The sequence below is a fragment of the Nelumbo nucifera genome, chromosome 8 (genome assembly GCF_055504915.1).
Source record: "Nelumbo nucifera cultivar China Antique chromosome 8, China Antique-T2T, whole genome shotgun sequence".
NCBI lineage: Eukaryota > Viridiplantae > Streptophyta > Magnoliopsida > Proteales > Nelumbonaceae > Nelumbo > Nelumbo nucifera.
This window is the reverse complement of record NC_142656.1, coordinates 25,659,087-25,686,103: the sequence shown is the minus strand read 5'-3', so window position 1 is coordinate 25,686,103 and position 27,017 is coordinate 25,659,087. Positions and strand designations below refer to the sequence as shown.

Genomic DNA, 27,017 nt, shown 5'->3' with positions numbered 1-27,017 from the left:
GATGTTGGAAAGAAGGTATGTAAACTAAGGAAAGCATTATATGGTTTGAAGCAATCTCCCCGGGCATGGTTTGAGAGACTTTGTTTGGCCATGAAGAAAGTAGGGTACACTCAGAGCAGTGCAGATCATACATTGTTTACAAGGAGATAGGATGACAAACTTACAGCACTCATTGTGTATGTGGATGATATGGTGATTACTGGAAATGATGTGAAAGAGATGAAGAGGCTGAAGGAGTTCTTAGCTTCAGAATTTGAGATCAAAGACCTGGGAAATCTGAGATACTTTTTTGGAATTGAAGTTGCTAGATCAAGAGAAGGAATCTACATATGTCAAAGAAAGTATGTGCTAGATCTCCTAGAGGAAACAAGCATGATGGGGTGCAGGCCAGCAGACACTCCAATAGAACCAAGCCATGGATTACAAGAATCAATGGGTGAGGAATATTGTGATAAGGAAAGGTACCAAAAGTTGGTAGGAAAACTGATATACTTATCCCTTACTCGGCCAGACATTGCCTATGCAGTGCATGTTGTCAGTCAATTCATGCACTCACCAAAGACCCCTCATATGAGAGCAGTGGAAAGAATCCTCAGATACTTGAAGACTTGCCCAGGGAAAGGAATTCTATTCAGAAAAAACAGCAGACTTGAAATTGAAGCCTACACTGATGTTGATTGGGCTGGGTCTGTTGGAGACAGAAAATCAACCTCAGGTTATTGTACATTCTTGGGAGGAAACCTAGTCACATGGTGTAGTAAGAAGCAAAATGTTGTGGCTAGATCAAGTGCAGAAGCAGAATACCGGGCTATGGCACACGGGGTTGCTGAACTCTTATGGCTCAGGACTCTCCTTAATGAGCTTGGTATCAAGACTGAGGGTCCTCTCAAACTGTATTGTGATAATAAAGCTGCTATCAACATTGCCAACAATCCTGTGCAGCATGACAGGACAAAACATATTGAAATTGATCGACACATTGTCAGAGAGAGAATTATTTCAGGAGAACTCTGTGTGCCTTATACTCCATCAGAGATGCAGATTGCAGATGTATTAACTAAAGGGTTGGCATCAACGAAGTTCAGGGACATACTTGGCAAGCTAAACATGATTGATATCCATGCTTAGCTTGAGGGGGAGTGTTAGAATGTTAGAGTGATGTTCGGCTGATAAGAGTTCTTATTAGCCCATTCTTATGTTTAACTTATCTTGTAACTGGGCTTGTGTTAATGGGCCTAATCCTGTTTAATGATTTAAGTCATCTGGGTGTCCCATCACTAATCAGGGGCATCCTAGTAATTTCTTGTGCCTTGTACTATATTCATCTATAAATAAAGGACTGGTCGACTGGCTAGTACAGTTTGACATTCTCTTTAGTTCTGTGGTTCTCTTCTCATCCTTGCTACTTCGAGTATAGCTCTTCAGATTACAGGAATAAACATTTAGAGTAGTAAGGCATGAGTTGTCTCAATAATGTTTTGATTCTTCTGTTCAGCTACTCCATTTTGCTGAGGAGTGTGGGAACAAGAAGATTGATGTTTAATACCGTGAGTGTCAAAATAAGCTTGAAAGGAACTATGAAAGTACTCCTTTGCATTATCAGAACGAAAAACTTTAATACAAACACCAAACTGATTTCGAATGTCAACATGGAAGGAAAGAAAAATAGAGAACAATTCTGAACGTTCTTTCATAAAATATACCCATATCATTCTTGAATAATCATAAAAAGGTTACAAAATATCGAAATCCATTGTAAGGCGACACACAATTGGGACCCCAAACATTTGAGTGGTAAGATCAAAAGGACTCTAGACTCTATTGTCTTCCTTGGGAGCAAAAGTGACTCCATAATGCTTGCTGAGTTGACACAATTCACAATCCAACTGGGACATCAACACCAAACTAGCTTCTTCAAAATATAGATTGAAAGATGATCCAAATGGAAATGCTATTGGTGAGGAGTAAGGGATGAATGAAGAGCTCTTAGAGGACCATTGACATCTAGGTAGTATAGATAGTGAGTTACTTACAAACAAGAAACTAAAGAGAATCTTTGAGATGTAAAAGTAGAGTTAACACTCATATCAAAACCAAGGGAAACACATTACCAATACCATTATTGGTTGAAGAACTGCCATCAATTAAGGTAACCGTCTGTGCAATGGAGGGTGGAGACTCAAAAGTATCTGAAAATCCAGTCATATGATATGAAGCTCTAGAATCAATTATGCATGGTAAACAGTTAGAATTGGAAACTAAACAAGCTATACCCGACTTAGCAAGGGTAGCAGTAGACTTGGAAGGCAAGGAAGAGGCCTAGGAATGGCAACAGGTAGGGTACCTGTGCAAATTGCCCTACCCATTCCCAAACCCGCTTATGTATCCCTAATTCCAAACCTGTCCCAAACCCGTCTAGCTTTTCCTCTCAATTTCCCAAACCCGTCCCGACCCGTCCCATCTGTTAAACCCCTTGACTAATCGTTTTCTACTTAAAAAGGTTTCTTAATGCTTATAATGTGACTTGAACCCAAATCAATTAATGATTGTGTCAAATCTCTTAACACTACTTTAAGCCACTAAGCCATCTCACCTTTTGTGTTATTTAATGAAATAAAATAGATTTTATTAACTTTTGTGTTCATCAAAACAATCAATACATATATATATGATTACCAATTCCAACTAAAAATTAATAGAAATAATATTTAAAATTAGCATTTTATAACTAAATGAAATAAACAATCTATCAAATCCAATTTTACACCAAATGATGATTTTAATCCCAAAAAATTTATATAATTAAAATATTAATAATAGAATAATTATCATAGTACTTAAAATTTATAAATTTGTGCATGATATATAATATAATGGGTTCATATTTATGTATCTCGGGTATCGGGTATCGGATACCCTAAAGTCAAAACCCAAACCCGTCCCAAACCCTATAGGGTTTTGATAAATGGGTTCTATTAGGGTCGGGACGGGTTAGATACCTGAAAATTTCCGTGAAATTGCCATCCCTAAGGAGGCCTGGTGAAGTCTCTCATATTCCTCATGTGTGATGGAGACTAGCTCATTACTCTTACCAATTCTTGTGGCTGGCAACTCATTAGTAGGATCATTCATACTAGCCATCCTCAACTACTCCATGATTGGCCTAGGAAGATATCGGGCCATGCAAGTCATAACAGAAAGTAACCGTGTGCCCCTCACACAGCCACAATGTGTGAACTCTTTGATAGTGCCATAACCATCACTGTTAGGAATGGCAAGGGGTGGGGTGAGGATGGGGAGCCACTCGCCATCCTTGTCCCTGTTCCCATTATATCCCCATCCCCATCCCAACGGGGATCCCCACTTCCTGTGATTTTTTTATGATGTCAATCATTTTGCTTTTGTTTTTTATTTTATTTAAAAAATTAAAAATAAAATAGTTAGAATTTGCAACCCTATTAAAAAAGATCCAAATATATTCAAACATATTCAACCATATTTTTAAAATATTAATATACATGCATATTGTTTTCTTCTAGGAAGAAGAGAAGAAGGGAAGAAGAAGAGAGAAGGAAGAGAAGAGAAGAGACGAAGAGAGAATGGCTGTTTGGGAGCCAAAACTTCTAGGTGGTGGGGCCCAACTTTCTATTTATATTAAAGAGATTAAAAACAAAAGAGGAAAATTATATGCTTGCCCCTGGTGGGCAGTGGCACACCCTAATAAAAATCAATAATGAAAGGCAATAAACAAGTTGACAACACCCTAAGACTAACAACATAAAAGACTATAATAGCAGAAATAACTAACAAATCATTCTAACAACACTCCCCCTCAAGTTGGGCTGAATATATCTATCATGCCCAACTTGTCACATAACTCATTATGTCACAAGTATGGAAGTCCCTTTGTGAGAACATCAACCAGCTGCTCCTTGGAGTTGACATAAGGAGTGCAGATTTCACCCTTTTCCAATTTCTCTCTTATAAAGTGCTTGTCCACTTCAATGTGTTTTGTCCTATCGTGTAGGACAGGGTTAGTAGCAATGTTTATGGCTGCCTTATTATCACAATAGAGAGACATGGGGCTATTAACTGGGAATCCAAGCTGTCCTAGTAAATTCTTTTTTTTTTTATTGATAACAGAAATCAATTTATAAATGGATAATAAAGTTACAATAATCCGGGTAGAGGTAAAGAGGCTTAACTTTCCCAAAAAAGAAAAAAGAAAAGAGGATTACAATATAGCCCAACCCAAAACATCCATTGAAATTGAACCTCTATTCCCCCTAGTTTCCATTTAGTTTCCCTTCCCACCCCTTGTTTCGCCAATGTATCTGCAAAAGCGTTTGCAGTCCTCTTCACCCATTGAAATTGAACCTCTATTCCCCCTAGTTACCATTTAGTTTCCCTTCTTTCATTTGCATATTTCCACGGTCCATTGTCCTTCTTTAACCAGTTTAGAACCAGCTTTGAGTCTCCTTCAACAATTAGCCTATTAATACTCATCTCCTTTGTTTTTCGCAAACCTTCCATACATATCTCAGATCTGAGAGAGTCCCCATTCCCAATGGGGCCTCAAAACAAAGCAATCACCTTTCCATTCTCATCTCTAAACACCCCACCAACACTCGAGGGCCCAGGATTACCTTCACTACTGCCATCAAAATTTAATTTTACACACCTGGGTCTAGTGGAGACCATAAGGGAGAGGCACCTGATGAGAGAGGAGCAGAATTTGCCACTTCCTGCCAGCTATTCAGTAGCATAACTGTAGAGACATCAACAAGCATATCCAAAGACTTCAGCCAATGCACCACCCTAACCAATATTACCTCAATGATACCTTCTTTGTTCCTTTCCTTATCAAAAAAGGTCCTAGAGTTCCTCTCTTCTCATATAATCCAGCAAATAGCAGCTCTCACACACCTCCACATAACCCTACCCCTTTTCTTAGGCCAACTAAGGAAAGAGGTGGCAAACAAGCTTTGTATATCTGGTGGAGGGGTCCACCTGAAACCAAATAAAGAAATAAACCATTCCCAAATATTAGAAACAAAAGGACATGAAATTAGTAAGTGATAGGAGCTTTCACCATTAACCTTGTAGAGGGTGCACCGATTTGGGGACAAGCACCAATTTGGCCTTAAAGACTGGATAGAATTGTTGGTCTGTTGTGCCAAGGACTTAAAGAAAGAAGCACAAGAAAAGGCCCCAGAGGGGGACAAAGTCCAAATTCTACTATCCCTTTTTGAAGGGTTCAAATTCTCCTAGTAAATTCTTCAACCTAAGTGCTTTAGCCAAGTTCAAAATTTTGATACAATATGCCTCGTATCGGGCGTAACGTATCAAATCGGAGGCTTAATGATACACCCCTATAGGGGTCGTATTGGGGGTGTGATCTAGTTCAAGGGGTAGACCAGCCTTAAACCGACCCCTCTGAACCAATTTCAAAGAAAAACAAAAAAAGGGTGGGCAAGCTTCGATACATGTCGATATGCCTCTACCGGCGTATGGGCTTGTATTGATATTTTGAATGTTGGCTTCAGCCACCCCATGTACCATAGCCCTATACTCAGCTTCAACACTAGATCTTGCAACCACATTTTGTTTTTTACTCCTGCCCAATTGGCATCAGTATAGACTTCCACTTTTAGATGGTTGTGCTTATTGAATAGCAAGCTAGTTCCTGGATACTTCTTTAGGCACCTAAGAATTCTTTTTGTAGCCTCCATATGTGGTGTCTTAGGGGAATGCATAAACTGACTTAGAACACTAATCGGATAAGCTATGTTTGGGTGTGTCATGGACAAGTAAAGCAATCTTCCCACTAGTCTTTGGAACTGTTTCACATCTTTTAAAGGTTCACCATCACAATCACCCAATTTATGATCAACATCCATAGGGATACCCGCTGATTTTTCACCTAGCTTGCTTATGTAGGATGCACTTCCTCTAAGAGATGAAGATACCCCTTTTTGAGCGGGCAACCTCAATCCCAAGAAAGTACTTTAGGGGATTCAAATCCTTCACCTCAAATATGGAAGCCAAGAACTCTTTCAACTTCTGTGTTTCAGAGCTCTAGTTCCTTGTAATGATGATATCATCCACATACACTATCAACATTGCAACTTGTTCCTAACACCTCTTAACAAAAAGAGTGTGATCAGATTGACATTGTTTGAATCTTACTTGCTGAACTGCCATATGAAACCTACTAAACCATGCTCTGGGAGATTGTTTTAGGCCATAGGGAGATTTTCTCAACTTGCACACTTTATTCTCACTTCTTTTGGCATAGAAGCTTGGTGGCTGAACCATATAAACCTCCTCCTCCTCCAGATCACCATTTAAGAAAGCATTTTTTACATCAAGTTGATGCAATTCCCAGCCGAGATTTGTAACCAATGATAATAAAACCTGAATTGGATTCATCTTTGCTACAGGGGTAAATGTCTCATCATAATCAATACCATAAACCTGAGTGTACCCTTTTGCTACCAGCCTCACTTTGTATCTTTCTACTCTTTCATTTGCCTTGTGTTTCACTGTAAACACCCACTTACACCCCACAAGGTCTTTCCCTTTTGGAATGTCCACCAACTCCCAAGTATGATTCTTATGGGGGGCATTAATTTCCTCCATAGCATTTGTCCATTCAGGATAAGTCAGAGCCTCTACCACATTTTTGGGTATCGGAATGCTATCAACAACAGATAAGAATGCATGGTGAGAGGGGGAACTATGGTCATATGATACATAGTGAGTAATGGAGTGTTTGGTAGTACACGACCTAACTCCCTTTCTGTGAGCAATTGGGATGTCAAGATCATCCACAACCGAAATAGGAACAGGGGAATCAACAGGGATAAGGGTGCTTGGCTCATTTGGACTTACCTCTTGGGAGTCTGATGGCATCAGTTGCTCAGTATCTAGTGGCTCTACATCTTTAGAACACTATTGGTCTCTATGACGTATACGCAGAAAGACACGAAATGGTTCAGACTCGAAGAAGGAAACATACATAGAGACAAAGTACTTATGACCAACATGATCAAAACACCGGTGACCCTTTTGAGAGGAGGGATACCCAAGGGAGATACATGGAATAGACTGATGGTCCAAGTTACCTTGAGAAGAAGACAAATCATGGACAAAGGCATGACAATCAAACACCCTCATAGGGATGGAAAATAGAGGGGACTGTGGAAACAACAACTGATGGGGGAACTTGTAGTTCAATACTCTTGAGGGCATGCAATTAATGACATATGCAACAACAAGTACAACATTTATCTAGAAACGTTTCACACATTCATATGCAACATCATCCCTCGTACTACTTCAAGAAGGCATCTGTTCTTTCTTTCAGCAACACCATTTTGTTGTGGTGTTCTCACACACGAACTCTTGTGAAGAGATCCATGGGGAGCAAAAAATTCATTAAGCTCACCATTGAAATATTCTTTCATATTATCTGATCGAAAAATCTGAATCTCAACATGAAATTGTGTGAAAACCATCCTCTGGAAGTCCCTTATAATCTTTGGGACTTTGTCTCTGGTACGCATAGGAAATACTCATGTATAACGAGAAAAGTCATCAATCAATGTGATAAAGTATTTATATCCACCCTCAATGAAAAGTTGTTCTACATTGTTTGCTTAATCGATACGTTTGACACTGAAACTCTAACATCGAACATGACAAATAAAAACGGAAACAAACACTTAAATATTTCAAAGGACACATGACCTAGACGATTATGCCACAAAAAAACTTGACTCTTATTGGACTGACCCAACTAACTATGTGACTTTGAAGATGATCCAACTGAAGATGACACCGAGAAACCAGCCTTATTGTCGAGATTATAGAGACCATCTACTAAGCTTCCTCTACCAATCGTCCTCCCAGAAGTTAGATCTTGAAAAATACATGAACTAGGAAAAAAGGTTACACTACAATTTAAAGAATTTGTTATACTACTAATGGAAAGCAAATTGATAGGAAGTTTAGGTACATGCAACACATTATTAAGGTTGAGGCCATGGGGAAGAGATATTGATCCCTGGCCTGGAATGGATGAGAATGATCCATTTGCAAGCCTCACCTTATCTCTCTCGGACAATAGGCTATATGACTAGAAAAGATTTGGCTTACCGGTTATGTGGTTAGAAGCCCCTGAATCAAACATCCAGGGGGAATCAGTGGCAGTGGAAACATGGAAGGTAGAGGCCACATTACCTGATGTAGGTGCAAGTGAAGTAGAAGGGGTACTAGTAACTGAGTTGTCCATTTAACGTAAAGCCCTACCATACAATTCCAGATGATTACGGAATGAGTTCATGGTATCCTCCTTAGGGTTAGAACTCGTGGAATGTTCCTATGTAGCACCAGGGGTACCAATAGACTGAGAATTTTGAGTTGCCATATTTGCTGCATTATACTTCTTCTGACCCTTTACCTTGCCTTGCTCTTCCTTTTTCACAGTCCACTTCGGTTTCCCAAAGAGCTCCTAGCATGTGTCACGAGTATATCTTGAATGCCGACAGTGAGTACACCACAACTTGTCCTTGTCATCAGCTTTCTTGGCATCACTTTTCTTTCCCACATTAGTACCACCTGTTGCAGGCTTGCAGCTAATGCAACCTACTGCTCCCCCTCACTTGCAACCATTACACTCCGTCTACTTTCCTTAGATTGGACCAAGGCATACACCTTTTGAACTGAGGGCAATTCACGATTTCCTAAAATCTGAACTCTTAGAGGCTCATACAGGATTCATTCTCAACAGGAAAGCAAAGATTTGCTGCTGAGATACCAACTTCTTATAAGCTTTGGCATCATCGTCATCATTCTTCCATTCTACAATTTGATAGTGATCCAACTTCTTCCAAACAGAGGTAAGAGCTGAATAATATGCTGACAAACTGCGGTCACCTTGTTTACAAGTTGAGAACTTAGCCTGTAACTGACTAATATCCAACTCCTTCCATATTTCATTTGCAGTCTGCCCATATAAAATTCTTCTTTATAGTTAACACCTGGTTCCATGGCTGCAAGAAGCCAAGACATCACCATATTGTTCTCTTGATCCCACATATCATGTTCAGCTGTCCCACTTTTAAGTTCTTTCACTCTCCCATTTATGTATTCAGCCTTTCCCCTAGCTGTAACAACTGTACCACAGGTTGATGTAACCCCAGAGGAAGCTAAATCATCGGTTACCATATTAAGCAGGTTCTACAAGTCAAAAAGAACCACTGATGTACACAGAAATAAGTCTCCATCCTATTTCTACTACCCAACTCAAAAGTAGGGCACAAAACACACACCAATCTTCCTCCTAGAATGGAACACCACTACCAGCAACTAACAGACCCAAAAAAAATTCAGTCTTCAATCACCACTAGGCCACACAAGGCACACACTAAAGAAGGACAACACATACCTGTCACAAGGGAGCACACAACCCCCTGTACAGCACCTGTACGAAGATGAACATAACTAGAAACACAGCCTTCACAGCATCGGCTGTCACCAACTAGTGTTTCCTTGGTGTTACAACCAAGGAAGAACCCAGAGAAAACACAATCTGATATTTCCGACCAGTTCGATTGGGTTCTTTGACCTCACAGTTCAAGAAATCAAAAAATCTGATGAGAAGAGATGTAATTCTGAGAGAAAAGAATCCTCCTATTGCCCAGAAGTATGCTCTGATACCATGTTTTCTTCTAGGAAGAAGAGAAGGGAAGAAGAAGAGAGAAGAAGGAATAGAAGAGAAGAAGAGAGAAGAAGGAAGAGAAGAGAAGAAGAGAGAAAGGCTGTTTGGGAGCCAAAACTTCTAGCTGGCGGCGCCCAGCTTTCTATTTATATTAATGATATTAAAAATAAGAGGAAAATTACATGCTTGCCCCCAGCTGCACACCCTAATAAAAAACAATAATAAAAGGCAATAAACAAGCTGACAGCACCCTAAGACTAACAGCATAAAAGACTATAACAGCAAAAATAACTAACAGATCAGGGGCCCTGTAGGGCGGGGAGTGCTCTCCCTGTCCCTGCCCTGGCCCCACCAACAGGGATGAAAATTTCCCCATCCCTGCCTCATCCGTGGTGGGTCCCTGTGGGGGTCAGGGAAATGGGAAAAATTGCCATCCCTAATCACTGTTTCTTCCACTACCTCTTCCTTCCTTACTTCCACCACAACCACCTCTAAAACCACAACTGACACCTCTAACTGCATCTCTCCCCTTGATACCTCTACTGCCACCACCTTTGGTTGCTACTAAGGCAGACTTCTCTGAAGTGATTGAATGATCATTCTGGGATTGGCATGTTGGGGTTGGTTCTTTTCTGTATTTGGAAAAAATAAAGGAAACTAAGCCCTAGTGCTCTAAGTGCGGCAACGTAGCTCATTCTAGGGATGATCTGGTGAAGATGAAGTGATAGTGAATCAGGATGGAGAAGTTAGAGATTGACTCAAACTCTTGGATAGTAGCTTGGTTGGTCGTTTCGTAAATTCCGACCTAGATGTGGGGAAGATTGAAGAGTGGGCTGCTGCTGAGTGGCGACATGGGAAACCTTTTCGGCTGAGAAGGCTGAATGCTGGTTTCTTTTTGACTTTCAAAAGCAAGGAGCTAGCAAGCAACATCCTGGTGAGAAAACAGAATAAGTTTTCAGAATCGGGAGATGGAATCCATTAGTTGGAGCAATTAGGGATTTGGGTCCTTTAAACATGGTGTGGATTACTGTGTTCAGGATCCCCTTGCATGCATGGAGTTTCCAAACCTTTAAGGCCATAGGAGATGCTTGTGGAAGATTCAAATTTATTGATCGTAGAACAATTTCTTGGAGAAATATAATTGTTGTTTGTATTTTAATCGAAGTTTAAGAGATCCACCTTGTTCCTACTTCCCTGTCCCTTTGATTTGCTGGTGAAATTTTCGACTAAGACTGGTTGTAGAAGGGTCATATCTAGCCAGATGAGTTGAGGATATGGAGATACCAAACAGCAGGGATTAACAACAATAATCACCAACCATAAGATGTAAAAGCACGCCACAGCAACTTTAAGCCCAAAAGGGGTGCTACATTACCTTGCTACAGTAGTTTGCAGCCCTAGAAGTCAACAAAAAGGCTCACACAACACTTGTAGAGTACCAAAAACTCCACAGACCATAGGAAGTGAGTTCACACACCAAAACTAAACACCACACACTGTCACAAAGCAGCACTCAATACACATACCTGTACTCACGCCTAGGGCTGCAGCAAGGGGGAGCTTAGTACACCATTGCAAACACCTTAAACCGAGCAACTCAAGGCACTAAAGCCTCTTTTCCTAAGGGATGGTCAGTCCTTTTAAGTCCCTTTACATGCTTGTCTCTAAAAAGAGTTCTCAACTCCTAAGGCGCAAAAAGGAGGTCTGGACAGTAAACAACGAGTTCAATGCTCTGGTACCATATTACAACTAGAGAATAAAAAGGAAAAAGAGGAGAAAAAGGAGGGAAAAAGGTAGGGAGATCTTTCTTACACAGCAGAAAACAAGAAGAAAGTGAAAAGAGAAAGAAAAAAGGTCTCTAGGAAGAAGATACGAACCACTCTTCTTCAACCTATTGACTTGCACTGTTATTCTCTTCATTAGAATATGCAAAAATACAAAAATGCCCCTTACGGGCAAACATTTCAACAAGAAGAAAAGAGGACTTTAATCATCTGTAGCTATTTCCATTCAAGTGCACTTTAATCATTTTTCACCTTCCCTTTCATTTTAATTTTCTCCTCCATTTTTCTGTCCTTTTAAATACCAAAATCTGACTCGCGAACAAAGATATAAACTAGATAGGAAGACTAGCCAATGATATTCAGTCAGCACTATCTTGCTTAATAATGTTTTTTGCTACCGGTCCCAAAAAAGCAAGCAAGAGATGCCTATTTACCAGTTTTCTGAGTGTTTCTCCTTTCTTCCCAATTCGCACTACCGGGTTTCATATAAATGTAGAATTGTCTTTTCTACTAATTGAGATGCTCAAATAGATGAATGCAAGCTAGCCGTTAAAGCAACCTAACTTAAGATCTTCAGAGAAACTTTCTACCTCTTCCCCAAGGTTTCTTCCTTTCAGTTTATATGTTTTCCGAAATCTTGAGTTCCATGAATGTGTTCCACTTTGTCCAACTCAGGTTGTGTTTGCATTCAGGATTTATTCTTTCTAGTTATTGCATTATGGGGTAATAATTTTTTGGAGGCACAAAACATTATTCATGGTTGTGATCTGGTTACCATCATAAATGAGCATTACTTTTGTTGTTTATTCTGGATGTATTCATTAATAATATTAAAAGCAAACTTGCAATGTTACCATTAATATCTTATTTACTTTTGAATCTTTGACATGTAGGCTAATAGAGTTATACCTTTGTACCAAGTTGATAATGGCATGTTGAAAGTATATATTTCAAGTTGGTGTGTGTGGAAAGGTTGCTATCTTTAGTAAAGAACTCTCCTCTTATTGTCTATTGTGTTCTGTTTTCATTTCATTAGGGAGACATGGTGTTTCTTTCACCGCCATGGGGAGGTCCAACTTACAACACCATAAAGCATTTTACCCTTGATTTGCTTAAGCCAAAAGATGGGTATGTGAATATGTGTGCGTATAAGATTCTTTTGTTTCTTTGAATAACATAAAATTCCGTCTTCTTTTGTATCTCTTATTTAACTTTTTTGCTTCATTCGCATAGTTTCAAAAGGTTGTTTGAGTTTAAGAGGAGCCACTTTGTGAAAAAAAGAAAAAAGCTGAAGGTTAGGTCTATATCTCATCCACCACCCCCAGGACCCCAGATAACTAGGACCAAACATTGGGTAATGATCTTTTTAATGGAATGGTTTTAAAAAGCTGTGAGATTTACCTGAACCCTCTTAGCTCAATAACTTTACATACCTTCTACAAGGCTTAGGCCTCAAGCAGCAAGAGGCATAGTGGCATACATCTCATAAGCCTTAAGCCTTAAGTTGTTAAAGCTAAAGTCTCATTTGTTGTACAAAAAAAAAGTGTGTTTAAATTGATACTACTTCGTAGAAAATATGGTCTCAAAGTAAACAATGTTGTGAGTAACAACAATAATCTTTTTTTTTTTTTTTGATAAATATGTTATATTGTAGTACTCACAAGGAGGGAGAGGTTCTCTCAAAGCTGATTACAAAAGGAATACCTCCAGTCTATACCAACATTCAGAAGCATACAAAAAGTATACTGACTGTTTAAGATGTATCTACTGTTTTCTCATTTAAAAAATCAACAAAAAGAATTCTCTCCCATTTATTTGTGAACTGCTCCTTTTTCTTGCCTGTGAACTCTTTCAGGACACTGGCCAATTAAAGTATGCACATCTAGATCTTCCTGATATCTCTCAATCTCTAAATCTCATTGATTGAAGATTAAGTTGTCATGTTCCAACCACATGGCCCAACATAGGGCACCAGGAATCATGTGCCATAGCACCTTGCCCCTGCTGCTAAACATCTTAGAGGGCTAGGATGAAATCAGCAATGTTTTACCACGAGTCATGTAAATACTATTTAATAGATTTTGTAATTTATAGTGTAAGCATAAATGGTGGTTAGATGGTTAAGGTGTCACTTTTTGATATAAATGACTAGGGTTCAAGTCTTATTACTTGCCTTTTATTCAAAATATATGCATTTAATCAATATATACATTAAAGATACATAAATTAGCCCAAAAGAAACATGATGGACTAATGGTTACATGCTAACACATGTAATTAAGAGGTCTTGAGTTAAAATCATTCTACTTGTAGTTTAAAGTTTATAATGATATAGTGACCTGGGGGTTGTAGAAAACCAGCTGGGTCATTGAAACCCGTTCAGTTTCCAACGTTTTCACCAGGTTTTGATTGGTTCTTCTGGTTTATCAGAAAAATAAAAACTAAAATTAGAATTCCTTCCGGTTCCTGGGTTGAATGGTCTAACTATCCGGTCTGGTCTAACTGTCTTAAGTCTTAAAGTATTGGCAATCAGTGAAGCCAGATCCCTTGGAAACACCATGACCACCTTGAACAACTGCAAAAAGTTCCACCACATAATTTATCAAAAAAAAGTGGCACCATTTACAATAGGTAGCTTGTAGCTGGGCACCATTACCAATAGATGAGCTACATAGCACATTGATTAATAGTGGTCATACCCCTGCTTTCTAGGTGATCTATTGTGGGGATTTGATTGACATTGCAGACCACAAGAAGAATTTCACCTTTGATGGCCATTTGGCTTTCCAGATCCAAGACCAAAGAATTACTTCTTCATTACTGGGAGTCAAGAATCTGAAGAATGATCCGACAGTAAATTTATCCAAGGCTTCTAGTATCCAACACATTCTGTCCTGCAGGGAAGGATCAATTTGATATTGCTGCAGCATTCCTAGCTTGCTCATGAAATCCAAGGCTTCCCACTCATTAAGATTTTGCCTTAAATTCTGGGCCCTAACACACAATATCAACACAATGAACCCAATACAGGCATATCATATCAGTATCTGAAGGCATGGGCACGTGGCACGGATGGAATGGCCTCTTGCTGTTGACTCCTGGCATTGTTGATTGTTATGCATTTCTTCATATAAACTATTGAAGTGTGCATTTCTTATATGTTTATAATTTATACCTTATTCATAGTTATTTCAACCTTAGATTTCGTGTTATTGATATATTTGTGGGATTTGTAAGAGTTTCCCCAACATATCCAAGCATATCCATTTCCTTTCCACTGTATCCATGTGTATCCAAAATGTATCTGTATCTGTATCTGTATCCAAGTTTCCTGATACAATAAGTAGTCGATCTAGACTACAATCAATCTTGAATTAAAAAGAGAAAAGGATGAAAAATTGAAGAGAAGAAGAAGGGAAGAGAGGAAAAAAAGAAGTATACGAAAAGAGTTTCAGAAAAGAGAGAGAGTAGGTCATAATTTCTGCCGACCCTCTCTTAGTATTTATAACTATTGGCTAACTGTAAAAGGGCTGAATTGCCCTTATTGCTTACATGGCAAATAGAATAAGAAATAACTAATAATAAAGCTGAAATAACCAACTGAAATAACTACCAACTAACACTATCATATCTAACAGAAATATTGCTGTCATACGAACACTGTGGGGACCGCATCAGTGTTCTTTACACTCCCCCTCAAGTTGGGAATAGATATTTGTCATTCCCAACTTGCATAGATCTGCCTCTAACTTCTTCCTTGGAACAACCTTGATGAGAAGATCTGCAAGCTGCATGCTGGAGGTGATATACGGAAGACACACTTCTTGAGATGAAACCCTTTCTCTGAAAAAATGTCGGTCTACCTCAATATGCTTAGTTCTGAAATGCTGTACCGGATTATGAGCTATATTAATAGTAGCCTGATTATCACAATACAGCATTAAGGGCTTCTCATAAGCAATACCCAACTCCTCAAATAGTGATTTCAACCATAGGATTTCAGCCACACTATTAGCCATGGACCTGTATTCAGCTTCTGCACTAGAACGAGAAACAACACTTTGCTTCTTACTCCTCCAGGAGACTAGGTTACCCCCTACAAAAGCACAATATCCAGAGGTAGACCTTCTATCATCAATACTCCCAGCCCAATTAGAATCTGTTTAAACCTCTATCTTCATGTGATTATTATTCTTGAATAGTATACCTCTACCTGGGCATCTCTTCAAATATGCTAATATCCTCTCAACTGCGAGTAAGTGAGTAGTCCTAGGAGAATGCATATACTGACTGATAACGCTGACCGCATAACTGATGCCTAGTCGTGTGAAACAAAGATAGAGGAGTTTTCCAACTAACCGCTGGAACATAGCTTTATCTTCAAGTGGCTCTCCACCCTCTGCACTGATCTTGTGATTCTGTTCAATAGGTGTATCTGCAGGCTTAACACCTAACTTTCCAGTTTCTTCCAACAAATCTAGAACATACTTTTTTTGGGAAACAAAAATCCCATGTTTAGATCTAGCTACCTCAATACCCAAGAAGTATCGTAGCTCTCCTAGATCTTTCACCTCAAATTCTTGATGAAGGAGTTGTTTGAGAGACTCAATCTCACCATTATCATTCCCTGTCACTACAATATCATCCACATATACAACAAGCAAGGTCAAGGAAGAGTCCACTCTCTTAATGAACAATGTATGGTCTGACTGGGCCTGTACATAGCCGAACCTTTCAAGGGCTTGTCTAAATCTATCAAACCAAGCTCTGGTGGACTGTTTTAGTCCATACAAAGCTTTATTCAATCGACAAACCTTCTTTCCTGTGTTTGCATCATAAAATCCAGGAGGCAACTACATGTAGACTTCTTCTTGCAAGTCTCCATTGAGGAAGGCATTTTTGACATCCATCTGGAACAAGGGCCAAGAGTAACTGGTTGCAAGGGACAATAAAACTCTAATAGTGGTCATCTTTGCTACCGGAGCAAAAGTCTCCAAGTAGTCTATACCATAAGTCTGAGTAAATCCTTTTGCAACTAACTGAGCCTTATACCTTTCAATGGTACCATCAGCATTATGTTTCACAGTAAATACCCATCTACATCCAACCGGTTTCTTCCCTTTAGGGTAGTCAACTAGCTCTCAAGTATTATTCCTCAGAAGAGCATCCATTTCAACCTTCATTGCATCTTTCCACTCAGGAACTGACAAGGACTCCTGCATTGTTCTGGGGATAGGAATACCAGCAATAGATGTGAGGAAGGACCTGTAAGAGGGGGACAAGTGATCATAGGACAAGAATTGGGAAATGCAGTGGGTTGTGGATGTAGTGCAACACCGTTTGCCTTTACGGACTGCAATGGGGAGGTCAAGGTCATCCAAAGGAGGTAAGGGCTCAACAGTGGAAGGTATCTTAGTGGAACCCAAATCCGATAACAGAACTGTAGTACCTGGATCTGGATCCGTAGAAGGAACTAGGGCTGACCTAGACTGCTGATGACCGAAATCAACCTGCCTCCACCGCCTGTGATAAACTCTCAAATCCTGGCACCTCTGACACCCCTCCCCATTACACCCCTCATCACTCAATGGAATAGGTAAAGGAACTTCTGATGAGTTAACCCCACACTCACTATTCTCCCCCTAAGGAGAAACCCTAGGATAATAGGGTACATCCTCGAAGAAAGTAACATCCATAGAGACAAATCTTTTCCCAGAAGTGGGTTCATAGCAGCAATATCCTTTTTGAGTTTGTGTATAACCGAGAAAAATACATTTGGAGGCCTTAGGATCAAATTTGGAACGATGAGGTCCAAGAATAAAGCAAGTACAACCAAAGGTTTTAAGGGGAATAATAAACAAGTCTTTATCAAGGTATAGGAGGGTAAATGGAGGCTTCATGTCAAGAACCCGTGAAGGAACTTGGTTAATGAGATACACTGCTGTAAGAATAGCATCTCCCCATAAACGAATAGGCACATTGGAGTTAAACATGATGCTTCTGGCCACCTCCAATATGTGCCTATTCTTCCTCTCAGCAACCCCATTCTGTTGTGGTGTATGAGGACAAGTACTTTGGTGGATAATCCCATGGTCAAGCAAATAGGAAGCTAATTGGTTGGCAAAGTATTCTTTCGCATTATCGGATTTGAAGATTTTGATTTTGACCCCAAATTGGGTTAAAATCATTTGATGAAAGATCTGGGTCAAAATAGGAACCTCATCTCGAGAATGCATAAGGTAAACCCAAGAAAACCGGGTATAGTCATCAACAAACAACAAGAAATATTTGTACCCCCCCCCCCCATAGCAGTGATGTGATAAGGACCCTAAACATCGGTATGCATAATATCAAAAGGATTATTACTTCTTTTATTACTCAATGAGTAAGATGTTCTACAATGCTTTGCAAGCTCACAACTCTCACATCTCAAATTGGACATCTGAACAAACTCAAATAAATCAGGAAACAAACTCTTCAAATACCGAAAAGATAAATGACCCAACCGATTATGCCAAAGCATAACCTGACTAACAGACTGAGAAACAAAAGACTTCCTATCTTCACTATCTTCCCAATGCGAACTCTCTCCAAGCAGATAGATTCCATTCGTCTCACGGCTAGTCCCAATCACCTTCCTTGTCTCCAAGTCCTGAAAAACACATCAGTCAGGGAAAAAGGTTACTGAACAATTCTGATGTTTTGTAATGCTACTGACTGAAAGCAAATTAGTATTAAGCTTAGGAACATGCAGAACTGAAGATAAGGATATGGCATTAGACAACTTGATGTCTCCCTTGCCAGAAATGGGAACAAGGGAACCATCAGCAATGGACACCGTATCTCTGCCAGAAGATAAGTGATAGGTAGTGAATAGTGATGGCAAGCCAGTCATATGGTCAGATGCACCTGAGTTTATTACCCAACAATGTTCAGTGTTACTTGGAGCTGAAGCATGATAAGCTGAGGCCCGAGTACCTGAATGAGCAAAAACTGATGTGGGAGCTGATGGTGATTGAGATGAGTGTGCTGAATTGCCAACTTCCTTTTCCAACTGAGTCAGGGCAGCCCGGACAGCAGCTAGGGTGTCTAGGGGTGTGCATTTTGTGCCTGATGAGGAGGCACAATCAGTATTAACAGCCATATTAGCATTACCCCTTTTGTTCCTGAGTTTTGCTGGGACTAAATGAGGGTGCAGCTTCCAACAGGTGTCTTTAGTATGCTTTGGTTTCTTGCAATGCTCACATACTAGATCTCGCTTGTCTTCCTTCTTTATATCCCTCTCCGTATCACCCCCGGACTTAGGTCTGACTGCTGCCAAGGCTGGTGGGAAGGGTTGATGCTGCATCATAACCTTTCTCCTAGTCTCTTCACTGTGCACTAAGGAGTAGGCTTGTGATAGGGTCACACTGTCTCTTGTCAGTAGTTGTTGTCTCACAATATCATACTCAAGATTCAGACCAGTTAGGAACTCAAAAACCCTATTAGTCTCAACCTGCTTCCTATGAGTCTGTGCATCATTCTGGCTTTCCCACTCAAGTGTTTCTAGGTGGTCAATTTCATGCCACAAAGATTTCAGTGTAGAGAAGTAAACCGAGACTAGTTTCTCTCCTTGCTTCAGGTTGTTAACCTCACATTTCAGTTCATAAGCCCTAGCAACATTAAGGGGTTGGGAGTAGGTTTCTTTCATGACATCCCAGATTTCCTTAGCTGTTTTCGCCCCCAAATAGTTCTAGATGATATGTGGCTTTATAGAGTTACACAGCCATGTCATAACCAAATAGTTCTCCTGAACCCATTTGGTATAGGTTTGGTCCTCCTTAGTTGGTTCTTTCACATCTCCCAACAAGTAGCTCAGCCCCTACCCCCAATGGCCATCATGGCCGATTGAGCCCATTCTAGGTAGTTTGGTCCATCAAACTTAACTGTTGTAATCTGAAAGGTATTCTCAGACATGTTACCAGAATTGCTAGTCCCAAAAACACCTTCCCCTTGACTCTTGAACTCCATTCTTGATCAAGAATTAATAAAAAAAAACCTTTTTAATTACTGTAATAGGAGAAACAGCACCCAAACAACTTATAACAGCCGGCCTAGTTCTTCCAAAGAACACAGAAAACAGAATTCTGAATGAAACCAGTTCAAATTCTGATCTGAAACAAATAACAGTTCTGAATTTTAGGGTTTTCTCTCAAAACCCTAAAGAAAACACAAAAATTCTGAAGCCGCACCTCTCAGACTAAACCAAGATTATCTTTTCTGAATAGAATCACAAGAAAAAGCTTACTTTATGAAAAAATCTCTGGCCGCCACCTTCTGGTCGATGCAAAACCCTAATCTTGAGGATCCGAAGCTTCTTCTGATTCTTCCTGACTACTGGAACTCTCCCAGACTTTTACAATCTCTTTAGTAGCAGCCACACACTACCAGTAACCTCCAAGAATCAGCCGATCCTCCTTCCTTGTTGAAAAACTTCCAAACCTAGGTGGTTCTCATGCAGTCGGCCTAATCAGACTAGCATAAGAGCTCCTAGGTCGGCTCTGATACCAAGTAGTCGATCTAGACTACAATCAGTCTTGAATTAAAAAGAAAAAAGGATGAAAAATTGAAGAGAAGAAGAAGGGAAGAGAGGAAGAAAAGAAGTACACGAAGAGAGTTTCAGAAAAGAGAGAGAGTAGGTCATAATTTCTGCCGACCCTCTCTTAGTATTTATAACTATTGGCTAACTGTAAAAGGGCTGAATTGCCCTTATTGCTTACATGGCAAATAGAATAAGAAATAACTAATAATAAAGCTGAAATAACTACCAACTAACACTTTCATATCTAACAGTAATATTGCTGCCATACGAACACTGTGGGGACCACATCAGTGGGGTCCACATCAGTGTTCTTTACACAATACATGAAACCAATATTTGGAACCTTGGTTCCACCACACCTGATTACCCAAGACTTCATAATATTCTCTGATTAAGGCATTTTTTGTCTGGAGCTAACAATTAGAAAGATGGGAAGAGTTCATATAGGGGTTGGTCCCTCAGCCATGGGTCTTTCCAGATTGCTATTTGTTCCCCATTTCCTGACTTATGTTATCCTAGAAAAGCTGTTTCAGCTTTGCTATGGCTAACCACATAAGATAAATGGGCCTCTCTTGTGGCTCAATCTTTGCAATCATCCCTGTATTTTCCTTGAATTTCCTCCCTCCATAGAGCATCCTTTTCTGATTCATATCTCCAAAGCCACTGACCCAGTAATGCATTGTTAACTGCTTTTAGAGGTCTAATATACAACCCACCTTTGGCTTTTGGAAAACATACCAGGTTCTAGGCCACAAGATGCATGCATTTTCTACCTTCGGGGCCATCTCAAAGAAAGTTTTTACAGATTTTCTCTAATGTCTGCAGCATAGAACAAGAACAAGAGTGAAGCTGCTGTTTCATCTGATGTAAGAAAGAATGGAAAAAAGAAAAAGAAACCTCTTTAACCTTCTCTTTTTCTTTCCTTTTCTTTTCTCAAAACCCTTGGATCTTTTAAATTTCAATAGTAAAGCTTTGAGAAAAAGTATAAATAATATTTATACTATATAATAGAATATATTAACATACATTAGTAAGAGGTAGACATAGCAATGATATTATAATAAAGCTTCTGTCTTTTGATTTTTTTTTATTACCTAGGCAGGCACCTTGGTGCTTAGGTGGGCACATTGTCTAGACAGGAGTCTTGTTACCACAAGTCAAGGTGTTTAGGCGAGATGCCCATCTAAGGGGTTCATCACCTTACTAGAACTAAGGAAATAGAAATTACAAAATTGCTACTCATACTTTGATTCAGAAGAAAATTAGGTAAGACCTAAAATTTTTGTGGGTTATTATTAATTTCTAAACACAATTTGTTGTGATTTATAACTAGAGAAATCAAAATACATGGCTGGACCCCATAATATATAAAATGACCAAAATATATGTATTTTCTAAATGTACAAAAATACATGAAAATCCAGTTTTGACTTCATTTCTCCCACATCAACTTTATTTTCTGATAGAATTAAATAAACCATCAGGTAACCTACTTATGATGCATAAAGCAAGAAACCAATCAACATAAAAAGATTATAAAATAAGAAATATATAATAAAAGATTTTCTGAAAGTTCTGTGGGATCCATTGTGGTCCAGATAAGACCATATATAGAAGATGCAGAGATGTATTTTCTTACATTATGGACTAGGCAGTGATTTAAAAGAATTCAAGGAATGAAGAGGGTTATCATAAGTAGCTAATTGATGTGGTATGATTATTTTGTTTTTGGGAGATTGGGACGTGTAGTTTCTGTATCAATTGTTATCTCTGTGCATGGCTCTTCTGCTAAATATGTTTTACTTATTATATATATTTAATAAAATTTTTTTATCAATGCATGTAGTAGAACTACCCATTATCTATAAGAAATGGATTCTTATAAGCTGTATGCCAAGCTGGAAATGGGCTATGCTGAATACCCTTGGGGGTGGTACACTAAAAGAAAATGCTCTCTTTTTTTTTTTTGATAACAAAAGAAAATGCTCTGTGGGCACATCTCTTCGTTTATGGACTAGAGGCTCTAGGCCTGCTGGCCTGATTACCATTATGGTTACCCACTTACCCCTACTCAAATTAAAGCAAAAGTGAACTTATCAAAAATAAATAAATAAAGCAGAAGTAACTTTAAGGTGTTTTAAAACACCCAAAAGGAATGGGGGAAGGGGGGGTGAGGGATAGGAGAGAGAGAGAGAGAGAGAGAGAGAGAGAGAGAGAGAGATCCACAGAAATTTTGACAACTGACATAAGATTTATATGAATCTAAATTCAATAGAAGAATAGTGCAGATTTATCTTTACACAGAGCAGCAGTTGGTTGCCTAAAGGCTCTTCCAATGTTAGGTTCATGTCAAAGTGGAAGTTGATTTATTAGTTATCTGTTGATTTGTGACATTAAATTGTCATTTCTGATACTAATTTTGGTTTACGCTCAGGTATTCTATTTTTCAAGCAGCTCAAAAAATAACACCTAATATTACCATGTTCTTACCTCGTAATGTGGACATACACCAAGTGGAAGAACTCTCTTGGTTATCTTCACCTCCTTTAAATATTGAGGTATTTCTTGTTTTCTGGATGGATCATTGTCTTACTTTCAAAATAATGTACTATTAGAACCTGAGTGACTAGTTAACTGGTAAACCTGGAAATATGGCAAGAAAGCTTAGCTTGGGAATCAAACCCACATGAAAACCAGATTGAACCATCTAAACTTGCCTTTGTCTTTGAGCCCTTAGCCTGGAGCCTAAGGAGTCCATACAAAGTTTGTATAGGTCTCTATTTAATATATTTTTGATGATATTATTATATTAGCCTGGTTTCTCTTCTGGTTAAACTGGGGTGGTATGGCATGGTCCCATATGGTTTGCCATCTTCTTTATATTATGGTGTCTGTTCTTTTTTATTTGTAGAATGATAGAACCTGCTATAACCTCTCATGGGTTACATACATAATGGATTCCATAACTCTTTTGATTTGTCTGACCATTTCAAAGTGTTTTTTATCAAACATATGCTTTCTGTCCTTCTCTTTTCCCTATATGAATTTCGTACTCTGTATAACTGATTCAAACCATGCAGATTGAGGAGAACTATGTTGGAGGCAAGTTAAAAGGCATGACTGCTTATTTCAGTGGTTCTGCATTGCTTAACCTTGGTTGCCTTAGTTGTTCTCATTTGAAACCTTGTGAGTAACAATGTACTTCCATTGTATATGAGGAATATGATTCCATCACTTAGTTCTTTTAGAATATCTTGGGTTGTGTTCTCTATTGCTTACAGTTAATTCTTAATGAACTTTCTCTAATACTGATTAGAAAGAGCACTCTTATTTGATTTGCAGGTTAAGGTATACCATTTTAGGGATCTGACTAATAATTCTAGCTGAAAGATGGTCTATTCAGTTGATCATTTCCATCTGATCTATGCCACTTTTTGGAGAGTTAAAACATAAAACTATGAAAGTGGAATTTGGAAATAAATGTTGAATTAGTTTCACTTTTATGGATTGATCATTGAAGTTGTAGAGGTTGAGGTGCTTGAACTGTGTAGTTAAAGCACCAGGTGACCCAAGGTGCTAGAAAGTCCTCAGAAGTTAAAGAACAAATGAGGTGACTCTGCAAAAACACTATTTTTTGGGGAAGAAGATATTAACAAATTGACGTGTCAACTTTTGAACTTGTCAGCCTAGGATTTTTTGTCTTTTTTGGAAATGGGGGCTTCTTCTTTTTGACATAAGTGCCTATATTTTGGAGCTTTATGCCATAAACTATATGCTTTCTGTTTTGGCTTCAGAATAATTTATTTACTTTTTTTTGAGCATGTTTGAAGAAGAGAAATTCAACCATTTCAATATCTTAAATCCAGGTGTACAAGAATTTAGTAAATTTTGATTATGTTTGTTATTTATCCTCTGTATGCTTTATATATTGTGACTTTTCTTGAATTAATTGTCGTCTTTTGATTTGAAGCAAAATAAATAAAAGTTTGCATATTTTAACAAATTCACTGCAATACAGAAGTTAACAGTAGCTACTAGATCTCCATCATGGGGTTAATAAACTAGTCAGAATTTTTTTAACATAGCGGCTCTAACATTTGGGCAGTTCGTGGAGTAAGTTAATAACTGGTTGAACCGTGACTGGCTCCCTGGCTGGTTTGGTCATACCTTGAAAACCAGCTGAACAGCCAATTTAACTGGAAAACCGGTGAACTGGTCCCAGTTTTATGAAACCGCCTGGGTCACAACATGAATAGAAACTTCAAAGGTAATGACAAGACTTCAACCCTAGACCTCTTGTTTATGTATATCGTCTTGTTATCATTAATCCATCTCTTCATTTACATTTATTTCTGCCTCTTTAGCGTACATATTGCTTTAATACACATGTATGTTAAAGAAAATGTGAGTTACCCTGATCATTTATTTTAAAAACTAAATTAGCCATCTATCCCCCACATATCCCACATTATTACAGTTCAACCTCCAGTTTAACCATTGTTGAACCTTTGACCCATGAACCTCTCCCTTTTTCGGTTCTATGCCCAGTCTGGTTTCTGAACAATGAGAATTATAAAGAATGTATACCTGATAGTGATACCCAGGTGGTTTGATATATCAGACTTTCAAAATCTAAGCATTTCCCAGTCCCTTGGCATGAGATCCTTCATGACGCTCACAGTTGATTCTGATTCCGACTTTGTTAGTTTATAGCTTATTGTGCTTAAGAGAGATGCCTTTTCCTTTTTGCAGGCACTAGATGTAAGAAAGCTGGGCATACAGTGTAAGTTAGGATAGAATCCTGTGATGGGTTGGCAGTAATATATATGGATTTCTGTGGGAACTGACATAAGACTTAATCTCACATATCGAATGGTTCAAGATGTCAAGAATGGAGCCTGATCATGATGAAGCATTTGGTGATGGTTTCTTGTTGCAGCATGAAATTTGTAGGTGAGGCTAAAATCTGATCTTTCATGAAGCAAAGGAAATTTCTTTTTGGTGGGCCATTTTGCAGTACTTGTTTCCACCTAGCAAAGGGATTTTGCACATGTATTATGGAGTGTCAGCCATTAATTAGAAAGATGGTGTATATGGAGGTAAATGGTGTTAGTTTGTGCATTGCCAATTGAAAAGGCTGGATTCCTTACTGTTCATAGTTAACTTTTTTGCCATTTTCTCTTTCCAATGCATAGAAAATTGTCTTGTATGTATGTTGATTGTATAATTGTATTTATCTAGTTAATGAATTTATCTCTTGCTTATCAATGATCCTTTTATTTTGATAAATATTTCATAGATGCTTGCTTAACTCGAACTTTGTGGTACTCCTGCATAGGGGTGTAAATGATATTCGAAAATTCGATTTTAAATTTGATATTCAATATAATCGAATCGAACTTGAATAATTCGAATATTTAATCGGTCGAATTCGTATATTCTATTCATACCAAATAGTTAATCGGATTCAAATTCGGATATGACCTGATTCGATTCGATAAATATCTGAATTTGACCGATTATTTAAATCTTATATATAATATATAAAATATTTTATAAAATTTATATATATAATAATTAAGTTATATAAATAATTTATATATTTATATATTTTATATTAATAAAATATTTATTTTGTAAATTTAATTAATCGAATTCCAATTGAATCGAATATTCAAATATTTAATCGGATTCGAATTCGAATATTAATTTTCAATATCTGTCAGATATCGAATCAAATTCAGATATCAGATTTTTTAATCGGGTTTAAATTCAGATATTATCTGATCCGATTCGAATTCGATCCATTTACACCCCTACTCTTGCAGCTTTCAATTGGGAGGCGGTTTGGGAGTAGAGTGACTTGGATCTAATCCATAACCTAGGTATTTGGTCTCACTTATGATTACATATTCGTAGTTGTGGTGGTGTAAATGTGATCATGGAGTGTGTATTAGCTATCCCTTCAGACTCCATCACCTTAAACGTGGTCAATGTTATTGATCAAGGCCTTTCAAGTGGTGGGCCACCTTGTGATTGGGTCATAATCCTGTTTTCTGTATTGCTATTTGTAAGCTTCCAAACATCAGATGAACTATTTTTTTCTTTTTGGTCTGAAGTTTTAAACCCTATTCCTTGATCGAAACTGGTTCATCAATCGTAAGGTGGCTACTGGCAGGTCAGGGAGTTGTGATGTTCAATGCTATAGTCTCTACTCTCAAGTTAGCTTTCTCTTCGCCATCTCAATTCTCAAATGATATTAGGAGCTCATTCAAGAGTCATTATTTAGGGTAAATTACAATGAACCCCCCTAGGGATGAGCAAGAAAAACCGAAAATCGACCGAAACTGAACTGAAAATTTGGTTAACCAAATCGGTCAGTTCGATATTTTAAAAAAACCAATGGTATCGGTTCAGTTTTGGTTAACCAAACCGACTAGTATACATATATTTATATATTTTATTTGTATTATATATACATTATATATATAAATATATATATATTTGCTATGCATTATATATAAATATATATTTATAATATATTTCTAGTGTTTTATTATATATTTATTTTTTCTCCTAAACCCTAATTGATCCATAAATGCCTTTATGTTCTCTAAATGAAACCATTTAAAATAACAATAAATAAAAAATCATTTCACTAACATAGAAAAACAAAGTTTCTTGAAACTTCTCTTCATCTTAAAATATAAAAATGATCCACTCCTTTCTCCAAGAAAAATTAAACAAAATTTTAAATTTATATCTATCAAAAAGAAATCTCTACCATTTCATTTGAAAATTGAATACAACCAAAAATCTACAAGGATTTATTGGAGAAATTGAGTGGACTTCAATATTATATTTAGAAAATTAATCAAATCATAAATCATTCAAATAAATAAGAAAAGGATAGTTTGGGGATTTAAAA

The 27,017-nt window shown here is 38.1% G+C and overlaps 1 protein-coding gene across 3 annotated transcripts in view; it reads left to right on the top strand.

Annotated features, from left to right (window-relative positions):
- LOC104605413 (uncharacterized) overlaps positions 1 to 25,339 on the top strand; it is a 39,926-nt gene extending 14,587 nt beyond the window's left edge. Inside the window, exons 4-8 of one of the 3 annotated variants that reach the window (XR_016079199.1) lie at positions 12,545 to 12,636; positions 22,524 to 22,647; positions 23,170 to 23,275; positions 24,195 to 24,356; positions 24,842 to 25,339. Coding sequence is in view for 2 of the 3 variants with exons in the window: in XM_010270169.3 (XP_010268471.1) it covers positions 12,545 to 12,636; positions 22,524 to 22,647; positions 23,170 to 23,275; positions 24,842 to 24,876 (357 nt within the window). In the remaining variant the exon portion in view is untranslated. The other 2 variants (XM_010270169.3, XM_088892596.1) reach the window with 2 other exon arrangements.
- The last annotated feature ends 1,678 nt before the right edge of the window (positions 25,340 to 27,017 follow it).